The sequence below is a fragment of the Zingiber officinale genome, chromosome 1A (assembly GCF_018446385.1).
Source record: "Zingiber officinale cultivar Zhangliang chromosome 1A, Zo_v1.1, whole genome shotgun sequence".
NCBI classification, from domain to species: Eukaryota; Viridiplantae; Streptophyta; class Magnoliopsida; order Zingiberales; family Zingiberaceae; genus Zingiber; species Zingiber officinale.
Genome location: NC_055987.1, coordinates 11,753,608 through 11,775,399, shown reverse-complemented (window position 1 = coordinate 11,775,399; position 21,792 = coordinate 11,753,608). Strand labels below are relative to the sequence as shown.

General features: G+C 44.7%; 1 protein-coding gene across 2 annotated transcripts in view; it reads right to left on the bottom strand.

Annotated features, from left to right (window-relative positions):
• Nucleotides 1-21,563, bottom strand: part of LOC122019004 (CLIP-associated protein-like) — a 30,351-nt gene extending 8,788 nt beyond the window's left edge. The window contains exons 1-13 of one of the 2 annotated variants that reach the window (XM_042576524.1): nucleotides 21,031-21,563; nucleotides 20,267-20,422; nucleotides 20,083-20,145; nucleotides 19,807-19,875; nucleotides 19,500-19,662; nucleotides 16,261-16,422; nucleotides 4,539-4,639; nucleotides 1,576-1,650; nucleotides 1,428-1,496; nucleotides 1,239-1,324; nucleotides 1,053-1,170; nucleotides 590-688; nucleotides 148-514 (exon numbers count right to left, since the gene is read on the bottom strand). In XM_042576524.1, coding sequence (XP_042432458.1) covers nucleotides 148-514; nucleotides 590-688; nucleotides 1,053-1,170; nucleotides 1,239-1,324; nucleotides 1,428-1,496; nucleotides 1,576-1,650; nucleotides 4,539-4,639; nucleotides 16,261-16,422; nucleotides 19,500-19,662; nucleotides 19,807-19,875; nucleotides 20,083-20,145; nucleotides 20,267-20,422; nucleotides 21,031-21,363 — 1,861 coding nt within the window. In that variant the 5' untranslated portion in view covers nucleotides 21,364-21,563. The remainder of the gene's footprint in view (nucleotides 1-147; nucleotides 515-589; nucleotides 689-1,052; nucleotides 1,171-1,238; nucleotides 1,325-1,427; nucleotides 1,497-1,575; nucleotides 1,651-4,538; nucleotides 4,640-16,260; nucleotides 16,423-19,499; nucleotides 19,663-19,806; nucleotides 19,876-20,082; nucleotides 20,146-20,266; nucleotides 20,423-21,030) is intronic. The other variant, XM_042576519.1, reaches the window with a different exon arrangement.
• Between the last annotated feature and the right edge of the window lie 229 nt (nucleotides 21,564-21,792).

The following is a 21,792-nucleotide window of genomic DNA, read 5'->3' as shown; positions in this document are numbered from 1 at the left end:
TGCGCTAGGAGAAAAAACAAAAAAAAAAACTTTCAGCCCTTTCTAGATTTGCATTTGTTGAAAAACTAACATTTATTGAACACTGGCAGTTGTCATGGGATAATTGAACACTAAACAGCAAATGATTATTTAGCATCTCAAGGATACCTAGATCCAAGCTGGTCGAGCGTGTACTTGTGAAGCTTTGCTTGCCAGATATGCTCACACCTTTCAGTAAACTTTCTATAGCTGATACCTTCTGTTTGCTCGCATCAAGCATACTCTCAAGTGTTCTTTCTGGATTTTTCCTAAGTGTCTTGGATTGTGATAGGAGGCCAGCTGAAGAAAGAGATGTGCCAACAGAACTAGTTGCACCCTTGTCCATTGCAACAATAGCAGAGGTTCCATATCCAGGTATGCCTGTACTAAATGCCTGAGATGCCTGAGAAGAGCTGTGTGATAATTGTAATCCCCTTTCACGTATAGAAGGAGAAGCATGTCGTTTATGTATACTTCCATCCTCTTCATTTATTAACTGAAAAAAGCTGCACAGCTTTAAAATAAGGTAGACCTAAAGAAAGTTCCTCACACAAAAAGGAAAATCTCTAACCCTTTGTATGGCAGGATCAAATGACAAGAAAAGCCTCCTGGAGCGTTCAGGCCATGTTTTTGTGAACATCCGATAGCAAGTGCGAGCAGTTGAGCGCACCTATCAGAAGTCAAGTGTCAGAACCCTTGATGTGAAATTATATTTACAATGTCCACCTTGCAACCGAAACACACAATGTGTGAGCTTCAATTTTCATAAAATAAAACAAAAACAAAAAACAAAAAAATAAATAATACAGCCCACTTTGCAACCTGAAGATGCAAAAAAAAATTGACTCTTGACAAAGTTTGTCCAGGTTAACCATCTGATTCAGCCCATCCTTGTTTCAGGCTTAAGAGATTATAAGAAATGATTGTGATAGACTCGTGCAGTTAGGTCAACAATGGTCAAGGATGACAACAGTAACAAATCCTCTGAGCAAATAACCTAGTGGAACTGTGGAAGATGTATTACAGTGGCCTACCTCACTCATTGCATCTGCAACACAACATTTTATTAGTTCCTCATAAAGATCCGCAGCACGCTGAATTTCTGGAGCGTCAGCCCAGTACTCCAGTATTAGAAGTGCATAGTCGCAGCATCTGGTATATCAATTATTTGCGCTATAGAATTGTCAGAGCTCAAAAACAGTTGAAGAATGAACACAAACCTAGCACGAAGAACAGAGCTCTTATCACTCTTTGCAATCTCAGCTATCCGAGGGAGTATACGAGCAACTTTGCAATTGCGCAACATCTAAACAAGTTATATTAGAAAGAAAACATGAAAAACATATATTTTCACAGAATAAAGAATATGTATAAAACTATAAATGAAAAAGTTTTGATCTTTGTCATACAGTTTTAATGCAATGGTCTGCCGACTCAGCAATCACTAGAACAGTTATCACAACAAGCTTTAGAAGAACCTGAGCAAATAGAATAGAAATTTGTTATTATGCTTATAATATCAGACAGATTAAGAGGCATAGAAAGGATAAAATTTACTGGAATGAACATCTCAGCACAAGCTTCAAAGTCTCCCAACAATTCCTTTGATAGCAAGTTCAACAGATGGCAGGCCTGAATGAAGAAAATAAGAAAATGACAAACATATAAGGTATGTCAAAATCATGCTACACTATGATAATCTTCACAGTTGGACATCCTCCTGAACAGAGTAAAAGCAGAAAGGAGGGCAACATTCAACAAAACAAATAATCCTATTACTAGTACTGGCAAATTTTTACTTAAATACACTTGTTAATGTAAAATGAGGAACACCATAGATTGTGCATGAACTACTGTGTTTAGTATCAAGAGTGAGAAAAAACTCATTGAATATATTTGGATGTTTCATCACATAAAATATCAAATATGAGGTAAGATAACCAACTCTATTTGAGCTAAATTGAGCTCAACGCAATTTAAAAGGAAAAAAAAACAAAATGTAAGCATATAGCACCATGAAGTAGGTAAAATTGAAATTTTGAAGTAGAGCATTTTAAGAATGCTGTAACATAACATACCCAAAATATTTATTACTTGATTTTGCATTTTCATAAAGGAAGATCCCAACAGGTATAGAACCATACAATCCCTTCTAAAATCCACCTAAGTGAACGCATAAGTTGCCACAGCAGAAGCTTTTCAAAACCATGGTTGTATTGTTTGGATCCTATGTATTCTATATATGTACAAGTGTAATGGTTCACTAATCTACTTAGTTATACAATTCTTTCTAAGCATTACTCAATTACAATTTCTAGTGATCACTATGATGAGAGGGCAAGTTTCTGCCTCATTTGTTATATTCTGAGTCGTAATCAAGGGATATGATTAGATGCATCTTGGGTAGTTTAAGGGTTGATTCAATTGTTCTAGAGCTTGAACTAGGATGTCTAAAAGCTAACTTTATATAATCTGGTTCAGTTCAGGATTTTGTTGGTTGATTCAGAGTAGGAACAATTAATTTAAATTCACCTTCAGTCTTCAACCAACCTTGATTCCTACTGAAATCGGCAGTTTTATGGCTGACAAGGATTTGGATCAGTTTGAAATGAACCAGATAAGTTCAGTTGACTTAATCCATTATAGTTAAGATTTTTTTCTATTAGATCATTCCCATCTCCCTCTCTCTCACACAATTTCTTTACCCTCTCCTTGAACTGACCCACCTCCCCAACTCTCTCACAATTTCACAAGTGAATCCACAACCCTTGCTTCATCGCCGCATTGCTTGAGCCAAAGCCAATGTGGCTTTGAGCCATCAACCACAAGGTCTATCACCACTTCACCAGTGTCACAACCTGTCGCGCCCACTCCATTTGCCCTTCCACGGCACATCTGCTCGAGAAACCTGCATGCCTGTAGGACACTCACCAGCACATCCTGTGCAAACCCACACAGTCACAATGAAGCTCACTATGCCTTTGTAGTTAAAACAAGGTGAGATCATGTTTTTTCTTGGCATGCTTGTGTATCTCCTCATGTATTGTTTTTGCATCATTTTCAACCTCTTCACTTCCAGCAACCTAAGTGAACTGTCAATTATAGCAAGGAGATGATCTTCTTTCACCTACAGAGTTCTATTCCTCATTGTTTTTAGTTAATCAAAGCGAAGGACATAGGTTCTTCTCCCTTTTTTGTTAAATAAGAAGGCATCATAAGACAAGGTAGTCATGTCTTAGTGTACCTAACCTGGCAAGATATCCTAATATGATCTTATTGCCTCTTTTGCTTGTAATCGCCCAAATGACCTTCATGGTTGTTTTGCAGGACCTGTGCATCATGCTAGATGTCCTATAAGCTGTTATCCATGCTAGTTATTTATGATACATGGAATCTTAGATTGATCATGTTTTATTTGTCTTTTGCTTCATGTAGTTTATACTATGTAGGTATGTTGTTGCATGTTAACAAACTTTGATATTAGGCTTCGAGACAGACTTAGGGCACAATAAAACATTTGATTACTTGTTGCAGATAGGTGTCGATCATTGTGATTGAAGCCTTGACTTATTTGGATGGTCTGTAGACCATTTTATAATTACACCAGTCTTTTAACCTCAATGATAAATTAGCCACATCAACAAGCATAATGTGCTAGCGCAACATGTTTGAGCTACATTTGGTAGTTGTGCACATGTTGGAGAGTACCAAGGTCCAACCATGCTGAACGACTGGTGTTTAATGGTTAATAGCAATATGTCATTCTGCAGTTAGTAATTGTTTAATTCATTTTGTGCTGTTGATATCATAGAATGCTTTTTCTTGTTTCATAGATACATTTTATCTTATTATCATTTCATCCCGTTTCTTGACTGCTTAGTTCCTCCTCTTTGCCTCCTTGTCAGCTAAGGTCAGATCTTTTACTAGGAGGATGTTCTAAGAACAGTTCACGGACTTTTTCAAGGATTTGAAATTTATCAACCATTTTTTGTCTATGTAGTTTATCATGGTTAATTATGAAATTTGGATTTTCTTTGTGGTTTCCTTTTATAACTTCAGTAGTTTCTAATTGTGGAAATTTTAGAAATATTTATTCTGTTATTGTAAGCAATTCTTCTGTGACGTAATTGATGTTAACTTAGCAACTGCCAAGGAAATTGTTGCATGGTCTTCGTAGATGTCATGCAAAGGAAATTGTTGCATGGTTTTCGTAAATGTAGGGTTTCACTAATGGTTGTGAAGGCCCAAATGGGCGTGAATTAAAGTAGATACTGATGCTAGGAATAGGATGCCAATTCAATGCCAATAACATAACAGAACCAACTACCAATCTGAGCTAAGGTATCAATTAAATTGAAGCTACTACCAACAGCAACCCTTTGGGATTTAACCTACTAACAGTTAATTCAAATAAACTTGCTAGAAAACATCTACATGTTGGGGTACCAGTATGATCAAAACTCCAAAAAAGAAGTCAGATATAGACCTGCATGCCAAAGAACCATTTAAGAGAAATCTACCTGCTTCACAATACTTGAGCGTCGATCCGATAGCTGAGTGCATATCGGAGGAGCTAGCTGCTTTAATAATAGCACAGGAAATGATTGATAATCAGCAGCACCTGATACATTTTTCAAAATATAATCAAATCCAAAGAAAAATAAAACCATCCATTATCTAATAAATAATGTAAAGAATCAAATTTTGCATCCTACTTTTTTATAAGAATGATGAACCCTCCTATAGATATAGTGTATGCATCACTTGTTTCATTTTATCCAAATGAAAAAAACATTATTAGTCCAAACATTCCTAATTGTCTAAATGTAGCCATTGAAAATATAACAGGGTAGCTTTCATGTTTGTTACTGTGATCTTCCCTTCACCTATTGTTATTTCCCCATCTTGGTTTTTCTTCTCTCAAAAAAAATGTGGTCATGCGATACTCCATGACAGATGTTAATTTATCTGTGGGATGGAACAAGGTGCAAAGCCAAATTTTCTCAAAATTCATGGGAAAGCTGATGGAGGCATGCAAAACAAAATATTCAAGATTCCAAGAAATATTACTTCAAGAACATGCTGTTTGCCTATGTGAACTAGGTTGACAAATACCAACTTGAAATAATTTACAAACAAAACTATTTTCTGAAGCGAAATATTTTGTTGATCAAATATGTAAAGTTAAATCATTAGATAATAAAACAATTTGGCAAAATTTGGCAATAATGTAGAATGTACATAAATACAAGGATTGACACTAAATCAGCACAGAACCTTGCTACAGCATGGCTAGGCCAACATTAGGATGTGCCGATCAGCACTGTTCTTTTTTGTATCCCATGCCACAAACAAGGAATCTGATCGCTTGAGGAATTTGGCAGATAAAAGTTAATGTATGACTAGGCAATTTCTAACACAACTATAAATTTTTTTTTTGGTTAATGATCCTGTCCGAACCAGAAGTCAACAGACGCTGGGCACGTGACGCTCCAAGGCTCGCTGATGTAGGTCTCCAACTAGTGTCGAGATGCTCCGGCTATCCTGCACAGAAGTCGAGCCGGGAAGGGGATTCCCAGCGACGACCCTCCGACGCTCAAGTCAGGTAAATCACGATGAACAAGGTGGCTCCAGAAGTCTCAGAGTACATACCAGCCTCCTTTGTCGATGAAACCTGAGGTTCTTTATATAGAGCTGTGAAAGGTTTGGGCACGCGTACCAAGGTGCATAAGTGTCCCCTGTCCTATCCTAGGTATGCGGCTGTCAGAAAGCTTACCTGTCCTTTCCTAGGTACGCGGCTGTCAGAAAGTTTACCTGACCCATATCGCTACAGTCAGAGCATGCCCTCGATGGGACAGCAGAATCCCCTGTCACAAGATTTGGAGCATGACACACACGTGAAACCTACAGGTTGTCAGAGAAAGAAATCCTCTGGCCCTTTCCTTTGCTCCAAACTTGTAGTCCGAGCGGAAAGATACCTAAACATCCGACCGGACATTAGCAGTGGTTTACTTGTGCTTTGTGGAGACTAACAAACAGGGGTGCTTTATGACTGTGATCGGTCAAAAGGTCAGCTCGGTCCATGACCTTTTTAACTGAGCGTCGGAACCCCGATTTGACAGGGTGCCTACCAACTATAAGTGCAAACCGGCCGGACCCTTCCGGGTACTCGATTCCATCGGCCGGCCGGCAGTCCAGTCGGACCGGCCATCTATGGCCGTCCGTCCGGTCGGACCACACTCTCCTCTGGGTGGGCGGCTGTTCCGGTGACTTCCACTTGGCGTTGACTTTGCCAGAGAAGGGGGGGGCCCGCTCTTACTACCGGATCACTTGCCTTCCCTTCAAGTCTAGTCGAAGGAGGCGCATAGTCCGACTGACTGGACTGTGAGTCTAGCCGAACGGCTCTTCCATGCTAATCTCCTCCGCCCGGTCAGCGGCAGAGGTATCCTTGAATGAATCAATGATGGCTTTCGCCGGATCTCCTTGCGTTCTGCGCCAATCTTCGACATCAATGTCGATCATACCTTCATTAAATGCTCCGAATGATTGACTGCCACGTGGAGCAATGCCATCAGAGTACGGAGGCGGTTGCATGATATTTTGATGTGACCGAAGCAATTCGAAATAAACGGCTAGATGTATGCATTGATTCCCGTGACCTGGATCCGACGGTGGAGGCCGACCGGCCCTCACCCTATAAATTCTTCGTTTCCTTCTCGCCTTCACACGCCTCCGTTACCTCTACTGTTGCTCTCTGCGCTGTGGAGCTCCGGCGATCTTGTTGCTGCCTTCTGACGCTCTCCGGCGCCTTTCCTCGATTCATCTCCCCTCAGTAAGGTTTTAGATCTATCCTCCTTCCTTTCCGGTATCTAATCCGTATTTCTTCCCCTAGCTCGAGTCTTTGAAATCGGATTCCATTTCGAACTTCCTTTTGATCACTTTTAATGTCGAATATACCCCTAGTCAACCTTGGCTGCCATCCACTACCGTCGGCGATCACCGCCAACCGTTGGCGACAATCTCCCACCGTCGACATCGCCGGTGCCATCGCCGCCGCCGGCCACACTGCCGCTGGTGTCGGTCTTCACCACCATTTACCGCCGGTCTGCGGTTCCCCGTCCATCCTTTTATAGCAGACGTCTGCAATTATTTTGGCGTGCCGCTCGGGAGTTTAGTACCAAACACCTTCCGTCTCCTCTGCGGCGTTGTCGTTTTGTTCAAGATTCACAACATTCCCCTCCGACCGGAGGTCTTCTTTTATTTCTATTATCCTAAGCAAGCCGAGCCGGGCACCTTTATGTTCCAAGCTCGGCCCGGTTTGGTCTTCTTCAATAAACTACCCACTTCCAATAAACATTGGAAGGACTATTATTTCTACCTCCGCATGCCCAGTCAGCCAAACTTTCCGACCCAGTGGCAAGTCAGTCTACCTCCCCCTCCCGAACTGAAGAAATTCAAGACCCGACCGGACTATCTTCACGCCGCAAATGTACTAGCCGGTCTACGACTTGACATCAACAAGCTTCTTCACGAGGGAGTGATGTACATTTTTGGGCTGAGTCCTATACGGACCCCACTTCCGACCGGCTTCGGTAAGAACTTTGCTTTGGCACTTGCTTTAATTGCTAACTGATTTCTTTTTCTCTTCATGCAGCTGACATCGTCATGGACTCGGTGATGGCCGGCGTTCTAAAGAGAAAGGCAGCAGCGCTGGAGGCTGTGGCAGCCAAAGAAATGAAGGCGCTGGGTATTCAGCCGGTCGGTTCTCACGAAGGAGAGAGCGGCACCCAGGCTGAATCGGCCGCTCAGGCCTCTCAACAGCAGGTGGCCAGCGGAGCTACCCCCTCCAGGGAACCAACGGCCCCCGAGGAAGGGTCCGTTCGGGAGGAGGAACAGCCACTGCAAAAGAGGCGCCGGGTGGAGACTCCGCTGCGCTCGGCTACCTCCGCGGTCCAACCCTCCGACCGGGCCGCCGTGACTGCTAAAGGCAAGGCGCCTGTGCCCGAGACCATTTCGTCCGACCGGACGCCTTCTGACTGGGACGAGCTGACTGCTCCGGTTGAGGCCACTCCGGTCGACACTCTCCCCCTGCTCACCGACCAACGATTCGACGTTCCCGTCGACCTGCCGCTGCCGTCGTCTCGATCTCTTCTTCATCTTCCGATCAAGAGTTGCGGGGATCCGATTCGGACGATTTCGAAGAGGAAGCGGAAGATGTGGAGGACGCGGAGGTAGAAGATCCCTCTGATGATGAAGACCACATCGAGCGGCTACGGGTAAGTTCTTCGTTGTTTTTGTTTTTGTTTTACCTAAAATATTTCCGCTCGGCTTCTAACAACTGCGCCTTCTCGTTTCAGAGGTGGGTGGAAGAGATAGCAGTTTCCAACTGGCTATGGCGGACGAGGAGATAAGACAACTGCGGGCGGCAGGTGGTCCGAGCGGCTCCAGGACCTTCCTACTCCGAATGCAAAAGAGTCAAGAAAACTCAAACTCGCTAGGCCGAAGCGTAAGAAAACAGTGATCGTGCCCACGCCTAGCCGAGTCCGAGCGACGGTCAAGTCGCCGACACAAAGATAACTCGCCACCACTGAAGAACACACCATCTCCGATCCGGAGAAGAAAACGTGGAGGCCCGGGGCCGAGTTGAAGATAAAGGAGCCGACGGAGCGGCCGATCGGAGAAGGCAGCCGCCTACCGACGCGGAGAAGATCAACGTCCGAATGAGGCCCCGACAAGCTCCCGTGCAACCTTCAAGGAATACCAGGGATGCCGAGCCGAGCCGAGTCGCCGCCTCCGACAAAGTTACATCCGATCGCCCGAGTTCTCGGAGAAAATTTGCGAGCGGATGTACTCGGCTTCGACCTGGCAATTACGGCCACTATGACCTGAAGTCGAAGGGCCTTCTTCCGGAGTCCACCAATATTCCGGCCGGCGATCAAGTGGAGCTCCTGAGCAACATTCCGAGGGACCTCTACGACTACATCGAGTAATTTTTGTAATTTCGCCGCTCGGCTGAACATGAACCCTTTTGTACTTAGGCCACTCGACCTAAGGTTCTAATTTTAATGAAATGCTTTCCTTTCGTGTACTCTATCTTTTTGCACTGTTCCCTGGCTAACACTTGTACGGTCCGCTCGTCTTCTATCACATCATACCTTGGGCATTCGAGGTGCATTCTTCCAGAATGAAGTGTTTTCCCCAGCTCTTCCGTCCGGCCGAATATCAATCTGGGCTGCTAGCCAGAATCGCTCGCTATAAGCCGATCCGAACCTTTTATACCTCGAGTCCGATCGGAAAATAGCTTCGGTCTGACAATCGGCGGGGAATACGGATAATCGCAGTGTCGACGATATTCCGCTCGGATTATTTATAGACGCCGGCTCGTCTCTTGATTTTTAACGACGGAGCTCGTCGGCGCGGATATTTATAGCCGGTCGGCGCGGCTCTCGATCTTTAACGACGGAGCTCGTCGGCGCGGATATTTATAGCCGGTCGGCGCGGCTCTCGATCTTTAACGACGGAGCTCGTCGGTCTTCCGCTCGGAGGGTTTATGGATCGTCTCTTGATCTTTAACGACGGTGCTCGTCGGTCTTCCGCTCGGAGGGTTTATAGACGCCGGCTCGTCTCTTGATCTTTAACGACGGTGCTCGTCGGTCTTCCGCTCGGAGGGTTTATAGACGCCGGCTCGTCTCTTGATCTTTAACGACGGTGCTCGTCGGTCTTCCGCTCGGAGGGTTTATACGGCTCGTCTCTTGATTTTTAACGACGGAGGTCGGCGCTCTTCCGCGCGGATAGTTTATACCCGCCGGCTCGTCTCTTGATTTTTAACGACGGAGCTCGTCGGTATTCCGCTCGGAGGGTTTATAGACGCCGGCTCGTCTCTTGATTTTTAACGACGGTGCTCGTCGGCGCGGATATTTATAGCCGGTCGGCGCGGCTCTCGATCTTTAACGACGGAGCTCGTCGGTATTCCGCTCGGAGTTGCTCTTCGCCTTTCCCCCAGCTTGGATAATGCCCTCCTGGCCGCACGGCTCAGGATCTACTTCATCGAGTATTTTGGCTCGGATAATATACCTCCGTTCGAAGGGTACGGGGCCTTCGATCTTCGAGCGTTTGGCTTGACCAATTTAATTCCGGCCGAACGGCACGGGTTATTTGCTTACAAGTCTAACCACATAAACCTCCCGGCCGATCGGCCTGGGGGCCTTCGCGCTACGATGATAATGCCTTATATTCGCTCCTTTGACTTTTCATCTCTGCATTTCAAGTATTTAGTCGAAAAATGAAATACACAGGGTGATTTACAGTGATACACCTTTCACCCTGCCCGGTAAGGCTGGAGGTGGTTCGCGCTCCACGGCCTATCTAGCTGCCGTCCGTCCTCATCCTCCAGATAATACGCGCCCGAGCGGAGCTTTTCGATGATTTTGAAAGGGCCTGCCCATGGCGCTTCAAGCTTGCCGACGTCGCCGACCGGCTTGACTTTCTTCCAGACAAGATCGCCGACTTGGAACGATCTGGGAATTACGCGCCGGTTGTAGTTTTGCTTCATCCGCTGACGGTACGCCATCAGCCGAACGGAAGCCTTTGCCCTCTCTTCTTCTACCAAGTCCAGCTCCATGTTTCTTCGTTCGGTGTTGTCATCATCATAGTTCTGGATCCTGGTTGACTCAACGCCGACTTCGACCGGTATGACAGCCTCACCGCCATATACCAAATGGAACGGTGTGACTCCGTCCCTTCTTTTGGCGTCGTTCGGATAGCCCACAAGACGCCCGGCACTTCGGCCAACTCCTCCCAAACGGTCGAGCCGAGCGCGCAGAATACGGATGACGGCTTGACCGTTGCTCTGAGGATAGGCCACGGACGTGAAATGTTGCTCGATGCCGTAGCTTGCACCAATCCTCCAACATCTTCCTCGTGAATCCGCCGCCGGACACCGGCGAGGGATGCCAACCGACAAATGATGTGCCGGATGAATTTTTAACCATTTGCTCGATGATCTTTGCGGTATCCTCCACCCACTGGAGAAATAATCTCGCCACTAGTAAAATTTCTCCGCCTCGCCATCGAAATGGACCCACAATATCCATTCCCCACGATCGAACGGACATGAGATGGTTGATGCCTTCATCTCCTCTGCCGGTCGGTGGGAGAAGTTGTGATACTACGGCATGAAAGGCATGTAGATATTGTCCGAGCGACGTCTGTAAGGTCGGCCAAAAGTATCCGGCCAGAGGATCTTCTTAGCTATGACGTCCGCCGGATGACCTCCACATGATCCTTCTGGAGGATGTAAGCTGAGTCCTCCGAGCTCACACATTTTAGCAGAGGACGCGAGAAAGCTTTCTTGTAAAGCGATCTCCGATGAGTGTAAACCGACCGGCTCTTCTTCCGAGGAGCCGGGCCGCATATTCATCGGATGGTGTGGTGCCCGAACGGAGGAATTCTATAATAGGTGTCCTCCAGTCACTGGAAACGCGAGGCCTTGATCCGGTCGACATGCGCCACCATCTTTTTCAATTGGTTGCTGAATGGCGACCGGCGTTATTGAGCTCGCGAGTTTGCCAACTCATCGCCGCCTGGTTCTCCGCTCGGGAATCTTCGGATAAGCACTTCTCGGAAAGTAGCTTTGAGTTTTTCAAAGGCCTCGACGTAGAGTTTGAGACAGTTGATTTCAAAGGTGCCGGAAAGTTACTGAGCGGCAACTGTGAATCCGAATAGAGAGTTACCCGACCGGCCCCCACATGTCGTGCCGCCAACCGGCTATAAGGGCCTCATACCTGCCTCATTGTTGGTGGCTAGCCGGACGGATAGGTGCATCTTTTCTTCTTGCGGTGAGATAAGTAATATCCCAATCCCGCTCGAGTCGAGTGGAAGACCCATCCACATATCTTCCACATAGCTTCCGGCTCGGGCCTCTGCACTTCGTCACAAAATCAGCCAAGGATTGGGCTTTAATCGCCGAGCGGGCTGGTATCGGATGTCAAACTCGCTCAATTCGTCGTCCACTTGATAAGCCGTCCGGACGCTTCGGATTCAACAGACTCTTCCGAGTGGACTGCTCGTCCGGACAATGATGGGCGCCGAGCGGCTAGAACCAATGCAAAGGCCAACTTCGAGCCGGTGTGCGAGATTCAAGATCTTCAAAATACGGCTCAAAATACACCTGCTCTTCGTTCACAAGGCCGAGCCTACAGACGTACTCGATTGACGACAAATACATATACAGTGACTCGCCTCCGATCGGCTTGGCCAGTACAGGCAGGGAATTCAGATATGTTTTCAACTCTTCAAATGCTCGGTCACACTCTTCGTTCCACTGGAACTTAGTAGCTTTGCGTAGGATCTTGAAGAATGGCAGGCTCCGGTCGGCAGTTTGGAGATGAATCTGGACAAAGCTATCCGACCGGTCAACCGTTGCACTTCCCTTGTGTTTCTGGGAGGAAGCATGTCTTGCAGAGCTTTCACCTTGTTGGGATTTGCTTCGATCCCCCGCTCGGTCACTATATACCCCAAGAAACGCCCTCCTTTAGCTCCGAACAGGCATTTCTGGGGATTTAGCTTGACTCCATATTTGCGCATTGTTCGGAAGGTTTCTTCCATATCCTTGAAAAGATCGGCCGCTCGGACGGATTTGATAAGAATGTCGTCCACGTAAACTTCCGGGTTCCGCCCGATCTGCTCCTTGAATACCTTGTTCATCAAGCGTGATAGGTGGCCCGGATTCTTCAATCCGAACGGCATCACATCATAGTAATACGTGTCGTCGGCCGTCACGAAGCTCACCTTTTCTTGATCTTCCCGGTGATAGCCGGTAGGCGTCAAGCATGCAAATTAACTCACATCCGTAGAGTCCACCACCTGATCTATCCGGAGAGGATAAAAATCTTTGGGACAGCTTTGTTTAAGTCCCGAAGTCAATGTAACCGCCACTTGCCGGCTTGAGACCAATACCACGTTAGCCACCGAACTGCACCTCGATGTGGTAGGCCTCAGTTTCTACTTCCGCCGGATTATGGCATTCCGCTCGCGCTAAAATCTCTTTTTTCTTGATCGCCGAAAGGTCGGACATGCAACTCGTATTGCGTTAGGCTAGCGAAATTCCGGCAACTCGTGTGTCGACCAAACAAAGACATCGTGATTTTCTGGAGGCATTGGATCGACTTCTTCTTCTGTTTTTCCTCTAGATCCGAGGCGATGAAAGTGGTGGCCTCCGATCGGGTCGGATGGATCTGAACTTCCTCCTTTTCATCATAAATTAAAGCGGGAGGTTTCTCGGTTATGGCGTGTACCTCGATTCGGGGGACCTTCCGAGCGGAAGAAGCTTCGCTCGGATCATCTCTATATAGCAACGCCGAGCTGCTAGTTGATCTCCCGTACTTCTCCAACTTGTCCTCCACGGGAAATTTTATCTTCGGTGGAAGGTTGAGACAACCGCTCGGAATTCGCCGAGCGCCGGTCGTCCCAAAATGACGTTGTAGGATGAGGGAGAGTCAACCACCACGAAGTTTGTTGTCCTGGTCCTCTGAGCGGCTCTTCTCCCAGTGAACCGGATTTGTCCGACCGGCTGAACTTCATTGCCCGTAAACCCGTAGAGCGGGGTCGTCATCGGAAGCAGCTCGGCTCGATCAATTTGCAGCTGATCGAACGCCTTCTTGAATAGTATGTTGACCGAGCTCCCTGTGTCAACAAATATGCGATGAATGGTGTAATTTGCTATTACCGCTTTAATGAGCAGCGCGTGGGGTACTTCTACTCCTTCCAAGTCTCCGGGCCCGAAAGTGATTTCCGGTCCACTTGCCCGCTCTTGGCTACAGCCGACTGGTGGATCTGCAGCTGCCGAACGCCCGCCTTTCTTGCTCGGTTGGAGTCTCCTCCGGTCGGCCCACCAGCAATAACGTTGATTTCGGGAAGTATTGCTCCTGTTTTCTTCCTCCCGAGTGGATGGTCGGGACCGTTCCCTGGACGTCCGGCGACTCTCCTGTCTTGGGGATCTATGCCGATCGGACGTATGGTGATGTCGCCTCTCTATGCGGGTCCGGTCGGCTTCCTGGGTCCTTTGCCTCGTGTTGAGGGGAGGAGACCGTCGTTCGGTTCTCCGGGGAACAGGATTGGACACAAAGGGAAGGCTTCGGCAATCCCTCGTGTTGTGCGTATCCGTTTGGTGGAATTTGCAGAACATTGGGGTCCACCTCTTCTTTGGCTTTGGCCGAGCGGCAGCCACTTCTTGCACGTGCGATCTGGTGTGGGGAGATCGAATTGCTTCAGCCCTTGGTCCTCTAGGTGGTTGCTGAGCGGAGTGCTGCTTCCGCTCGGCATGAACAAGTGCACGCTCGGTTGGAGCTTCTTTTTTCCGAGCGGCTTGCGCTTCTTCCACGTTTATGTATTCGTTGGCCCGATGTAGCATGTGATCATAGTCTCGGGGCGGCTTTCGGATGAGCGACCTGAAGAAGTCCCCATCAACAAGGCCTTGTGTGAAGGCGTTCATCATCGTTTCCGATGTGGCTGTTGGGATGTCCATCGCCACTTGGTTGAATCGCTGGATGTAAGCTCGAAGCGATTCTTTTGGTTCTTGCTTGATGGCGAACAAGCTAACGCTTGTTTTCTGATAACGCCGACGGCAGTGGTGGAGGAAGGCCGTTCGGAAGTCCTTGAAGCTTGTGATGGATCCGTCCGGCAGCCTACGGAACCACCGTGGCCGATCCCAGGCGTGGTAAGGAAGACTCGGCACTTCACTCCATCGATGTATTGGTGGAGCGTGGCATTATCAAACTTACCCAAATGATCATCCGGTCCGTTGTTCCATTATACTCGCCGATCGTAGGGGCACGTAGTGCTTGGGCGAGGATCTCGCAGAATGGCTTCCAAAATCGGCGGTTGGTCCGCCGGAGATGAGTCCGTCCGGGAGCTTTCCTTCCGCCATCCCGCCTGGCATTTCATCCGAGGAAGATCCTATATCTCTTCGGGCTGGCGTTCCGGGGTGCGAAATAAGGCCCGGTGGAATGCGACGGTGGTCGGGTGCTTCCGCTCGGCCCCCCGACGCGGACGTTGCTGTTGCTCCGCCCGCTCGGATGCTTTTGCTTTGCTCCACGAGTTTGGCGGCCCTTATCTCGACCGCAGGCCGAGTTCCTCCTCGAAAGCGCCACCGCAGGCCGCCGCCCACTCGCCCATTGTCTCCGCCGGACGCAGGAGCGTTCCCACGACGGCGCCACTTTGATCCTGTCCGAACCAGAAGGACGCTGGGCACGTGACGCTCCAAGGCTCGCCGATGTAGGTCTCCAACTAGTGTCGAGATGCTCCTGCTATCCTGCAAGCGAGTCGGGAAGGGATTCCCGACGACCCTCCGACGCTCAAGTCGTAAATCACGATGAACAAGGTGGCTCGAAGTCTCAGAGTACATACCAGCCTCCTTTGTCGATGAAACCCGAGGTTCTTTATATAGAGTGAAAGGTTTGAGCACGCTGCAAGGTGCATAAGTGTCCCTGTCCTATCCTAGGTACGCTCCGTAAAGCTTACCGTCCTTTCCTAGGTACGCTCGAGAAAGTTTACCCGACCCATATCGCCTGAGCATGCCCTCGATGGGACGGCGAATCCCGTCACAAGATTTGAGCACGACACACGTGAAACCTACAGTTGTCGAGAAAGAAATCCTCTGGCCCTTTCCTTTGCTCCAAACTTGTAGTCCGAGCGGAAAGATACCTAAACATCCGACCGGACATTAGCAGTGGTTTACTTGTGCTTTGTGGAGACTAACAAACAGGGGTGCTTTATGACTGTGATCGGTCAAAAGGTCAGCTCGGTCCATGACCTTTTTAACTGAGCGTCGGAACCCCGATTTGACAGGGTGCCTACCAACTATAAGTGCAAACCGGCCGGACCCTTCCGGGTACTCGATTCCATCGGCCGGCCGGCAATCCAGTCGGACCGGCCATCTATGGCCGTCCGTCCGGTCGGACCACACTCTCCTCTGGGTGGGCGGCTGTTCCGGTGACTTCCACTTGGCGTTGACTTTGCCAGAGAAGGGGGGGGGCCCGCTCTTACTACCGGATCAGTTAACTATACCAAATTTTATAACATTGCAACGACAGATATAAATTTGAATCAGTTACCAAAAAAACTAACTAGAACCATATTCACAAGTGCTAGAGAACTGATGCACCTGATAATGATAAACTTTGCTGAATGATTTGAGAACGCATTTGATCACATAAATATAGGAAAAACAAAGTAAACTTAAACCTCCAATGACAAGGCCTTCAACTCTTTGCATGGCAGAAATACGAAGTGACCAATCTTTCTCTGGAACTAGTGTAGATGTTATTTTCTCCATCTCCTTGACCAACTCCTTCTCAGTGAAAACCTTAATAGGCACCACAGGCTTTTCAGTAATATCAAATTCACCTGCAATTCATCCACGTTGTAGAAAACATCACATGAAGAAAAAATAAAATAAAACTAATTAAAATTCATTGATGCACCACATAAAACTGACACTTTAGGTAAAATATAACCACAGAATAGGGTCAGCATCTTGTGAACCAGAAATGAACGTGGGATGGGGTGGGGTGGGGTTCAAGAAATAAGACCAGGTAACTGCTCGACCAGAAGGTACAATGAACCCAATAACAACAAAAAAGTCATAGAAAGAAGTTAGTATGGGTCCTTTGTCAAATCAGTACATAAAACCAATGTCAAACAAAAACCATGGTTTGACTAGTCATTCAGATAATAGGCTTCTTTGTCTGCCAAATTCTTAAATCCAGATGTTAAACAACACTAAACTGCCTGTTTTTTTTTCATAAAATTTCTCATTAGAAAATTAGAAAGCAAATCTGAATTTTTTCAACAACAACAACTACTAAGCTTTATTCCACTAGGTGGGGTCGACTATATGGATCCTTTATGCTATTGAGCTCTATGTCATACTATATCATCATCTATACTTAAATAAATTTTATCTTGTTTTATTGTTGCTAATCAAGTCTTTTTGGTATTCCTCTTCCTCATTTGATATGTGTTTGTCATAGTTACATATCGCCTAACTGGAGCATTTATTGGTCGTCTAAGTACATGCACGTAACTTCTTAGTTTTCCCTCAATAGATGCAACTTCGACTTTCTCTCTAATGTTCTCATTTCTTATTCTGTCCATCCTCATATGTCAACAAATCCACTTTAACATCCTCATCTCTACAACTCTCATCTTCTACAATCATGTGCTCGAGTCAATGCCCAACATTAAGCTCCATATAACATAACAAATCTAACTGCGATTTTATAGAACTTTCTTTTAAGTTTTAGAGGTACTTCTGACTCTCTCTATTTCAACCATCCTACTTATATTCTATGCAAGACATCTCTCAATCCCTCCATTGTTTTGCAAAAATGATCTTAAATATTTAAATCTCTTAGTTCCAAACAACTTATCATCTCCTATCTTAACAATTGTCTCATTACCTCTAATATTACTAAATTTAAATTCCATATATTCTATTTTTATTCTACCAAGCCTAAAACATTTTCCTTCTAGTGTTTCCCTCCAAGAATTTAGCATTTACTCTTTCACGCGTTTCATCTACCAAAATAATATTATCTTCAAACAACATGCACCACGGTACTGTGTCTTGAATGTGTGTAGTGAGTTCGTTTATAATTAGTGTAAAAAGATAGGAACTTAGATTGATCCTTGATGTAATATTATCTTTATTAGAAATGCTTCAATTACTCCGCTTGAAGTTTTTAAGTCGTTACATCCTCGTACATATCCTTAATTAGTTGACTATATATTACGCTAACATCTCTCTTTTCTAGAATTCTTTATATAATTTCTCTTGTAGATCTTGTTTTTGCTCCCGATATTTTTCAATTAGTTGTCTAAAAAGATGTATATTTTCTATTGTCGACCTTCCAAGTATGAACCCAAATTGATTTTCAATCACCGTGGTCTCCTTCCTTAATCTTTTTTCCATTACTTTTTCTCAAAGTTTCATAGTATGACTCATTAGTTTAATACCCCTATAGTTTGCACAATTTTATGCGTCTCCCTTATTCTTATATAAGAGAACCAGAGTACTTACCCTCCATTGAGCAGACTTTCGTTTTCAATATCATATTAAATAATTTTGTAAGTCATTCAATACCTTGTTTCCCTAGGCACTTCCATACCTCTATCGGAATATCATCTGGTCCAACAACTTTTCCTTTGTGCATCCCATTTAAAATTTGTTTTACTTCTAAAGTTTGAATTTTACAATAAAAATTTAAATTTCTATACTCATTTGACCTACTTAAATTACCTAAGTTAAGTTGGTCACCTAAACCTTCATTAAAAAATTGATGAAAATACCAACTCGCAGAAAAAGGATGGTGAACCTTATAGCGGACATTTATCAAGTGTTCAAAATTTTAAAAAATATATGTCCATAGAGCATGCAGTCAAACTCATGCATAAGATGTGTTATAGTGGCTCACATGAATATGTATAGACAATCATAATTAAGAAATTATTAATTATTAACTATATTCCTATGAATAAAATATTTGTTAAGAACTTAACTAAACTATTTTTAAAAACCATAAAAATAGCTTATACCTACCTAATATTTTTAAAGATGAACAACATTAAAAGTTAGAATCAATGAAAAAAGCAGCAGCATTTCACGAGAAATTACTTCTTTTGTTTTGGATTGTCAAATAGTCGTTCCTTCTGACATCTTTAGAGATCTTTCTGGCTTATGTTGATTCATTCATTTTATACTTGCAATAAATTAAACATAATCTAGATCAATCATATTCATTTTATCTACTGAGTTATCTACAAATATTGAGGGTTGAAATCTTAAATTAGGAAAATGTGGATAAGTAGAAAGAGAGATTAAAAAATTAAAACACATATATACGACATATACGAATGTATATGGATATAACATGCAGTGAAATATTGCATATGCACATGTGGCATGTAGAGTGCATCTACTGCATTTCATATTCACATGTTGTTAGCTATATTTACCACTGAGTGATACAACCAAAAATTCTCTCGGTTGGCATAAATTCCGTGAAATTAAATCCTTCAATGGAAAGTCGAGGGAACAAAGAAAAGGGAAAGACAAAAAAGTACATGGTGTGTGCATGTTCACCTACAAGGACCATTTGAGATTCTCATTTTGCAGAGTGTGGTTCTGAAAACACACTTATGCTTAAGAATTTCTGCAAATCATCATACCGGTTTGTGCTGTAGACTAAAAGGGAAAAGATATTTTATTTTATTTCCGCACGTGGAGATTCAAGGAACACATGTTCATGTGATATTGTTTGACCATTCCAAATAGAAAATAGCTAATGGATTATTAAGAAATAACTATACCCCAAAGATATTACTATTTTAAATAAAATATGCAATGAACGATAATCATCTTAACAATTAAGCCAAATGACATAACAAACATTTGGCCATGCAAATGTTTGAGCAAGACTTACCACTAGAAAATGAGGTTTCTCTGGTAGAAATTTTTGTCCTTGGGCTGCTCTTCTTATGACTTGCAGAAGCTGTTCTATTGTCGGTAGAAATGTGACTTCTAACCCCATCAGATGGCAGAACCTTTGGTTCTATCTTTTCTAACCTGGCATTGATTTCCTTTATCTGCATTATTGAAAAGACAATTAGTTCATGAGTAGATTTGCAAGCTTCTCAGTCTTTAGATTTGGCCTTATCATAAAATGCACACTGCAGAGAAACAATTCACTTATACTTAATTCAGCCAGATCAGTAGCCAAAAATTATTACCATGGAAGAAGGAAGAGAGTGACGTTGCAATTCCTCATGAAATTGGGTTCCTACCTGTGCAAACATCTCCTGAAAAAAAGGTACCAGAAATTATCTCACTTGCGCTGTTAAAATGGGGCCAGGGATTATCTTAAGATGAATAAAATCAAGTTTAGAAACAATTTACAATGTTTAGCATTGAAGGTTAAAAATATTAACACACGAAACAGCACATCTATGCATCAAAAGGAATGAACAAACTGAAACTTTAGCACCACAATGGAACTGTGTACCAACCTCAATACATGAAGCAGCAGCTTCTCTTACACTTTGATTAGAGTCTGTCAATAACTGCAAAACCTGCCAAGCAAGAGGGAAAACTTTTTTTCAGGAAAAAACCTCCATTTGAGTTCTATATAAAGTTGAATTTGTGTGTGTATGATAACAGAGCAGATATTTAATAATGACAAGTTAATCATACAGGAGGAAGAAGGACTCGCTGAAGAGGTAGCTCTGTCGAAGCAAAAAGTCCAACTGCTGTGGAAACTGTACGAGCAAACTCTTCACGCACTCTCCAACTTCGATGTGCCCATGCATAACTTCCAGCTCTTTCAACAATGATTGTCGGGGATGATACCTAATATACATGCAAACCTTGATTTGTTATCAGATAATCTCAACTGAGAAAAATGGCAGCAGTGGCAAACACAGTTATAGATGGACCAACAACTTTTTATATCAAACACCTACTAGCATAACCTAACGAGGAAAGAATTGCAAAATATCCAATACAACTATGGAAATATTTCATAGAAAGTTCTGTACCGGCTATCCAAGATTTAAACTGTAATGCATTACGCAAAAAACCATCCATGAATCTCAAAACCCTAACTACGATAATTTATCATGGATAAAATGACACTATACCATATAAATCCTAATCGTCCTTTTCTTTTCAATTACTGACACAGGTGTTGACACTATTTTGTCCAACGACGAAGAAAATCGAATTATTCCATTAGATAGACAAATCCCTGAAAAAAAAATATTAAAAAGAAAAAATCCTAAATGTTCCAAAGGAGAATCAAGTCATCAACAGATCCAAAGTTGAATATGGCAGACACTTATAAACCTCCAACACGGAAAAAGCGCCAACCAATTTCCCGCAGATAACTAATAACCAAAACAAATAACATATTCAATGGCACAGAAAATACGAAAAAGGAACTCTGATAAAATTCCTACCTCCATGAGAGTAATGAGAAGCTGCCGCGCCGCCTCCCTCACGGGCTGCTTCCCATCCCCAAGCCTCTCGACGACAGCCGGCACAAGGCCGTTGAAATGGATCTTGAGGTGATCGCCCGAAAGCACTGCAGCAGCGGACAGCGCCTGGAGTGCACCTTGGGAGACACGGAAGTTGCTGTCCTTCAAGAGATCCATGCAGGTATCGACGAGGGAGGTGACTTCGGCGGATGAGAGACTCCTTGTAGTAGACTCCAGCACCTGGAGGAGCCTCTCCACGCCGGCCATTCGCTCCTTGGTGTCCTTAGCCCGCGCCGCCTCTAGTGCCTCCTCCATCGTAGCCCCAGCGAATGGAGCTCCGATTCTAACTGACGGACGGAAAACTAGGGGTCAGATCTCGACCAAAGCAAGATGATGCCGGATCTGGTGGAATTTGGGGCGATTCTTTCTCTTACTTGCAGATCGATCGATATAGAGAGAAAAAAAAAAGTGAGAGGCGGAGAGGTGAAGGTAGGTTCTTGAGAGTCAGGAGCAAAGTCACACAACTGAGTGTGTTTTCCAGTGAAACAATATGCCACTACGAACTATATTATTTACATAAGTGCCACTGCGTGGCTCATTCGTCCAGACATACGCGTAAGAGTGAATCCGCCGTCGATAGATAGATAATGTGTAAGTGACTGAAGGACACAAGATATATATATATATATATATATATACACGGAAATGTTAGCCTGCGGTGCTTATGCTGCGGCATCAGTGCGG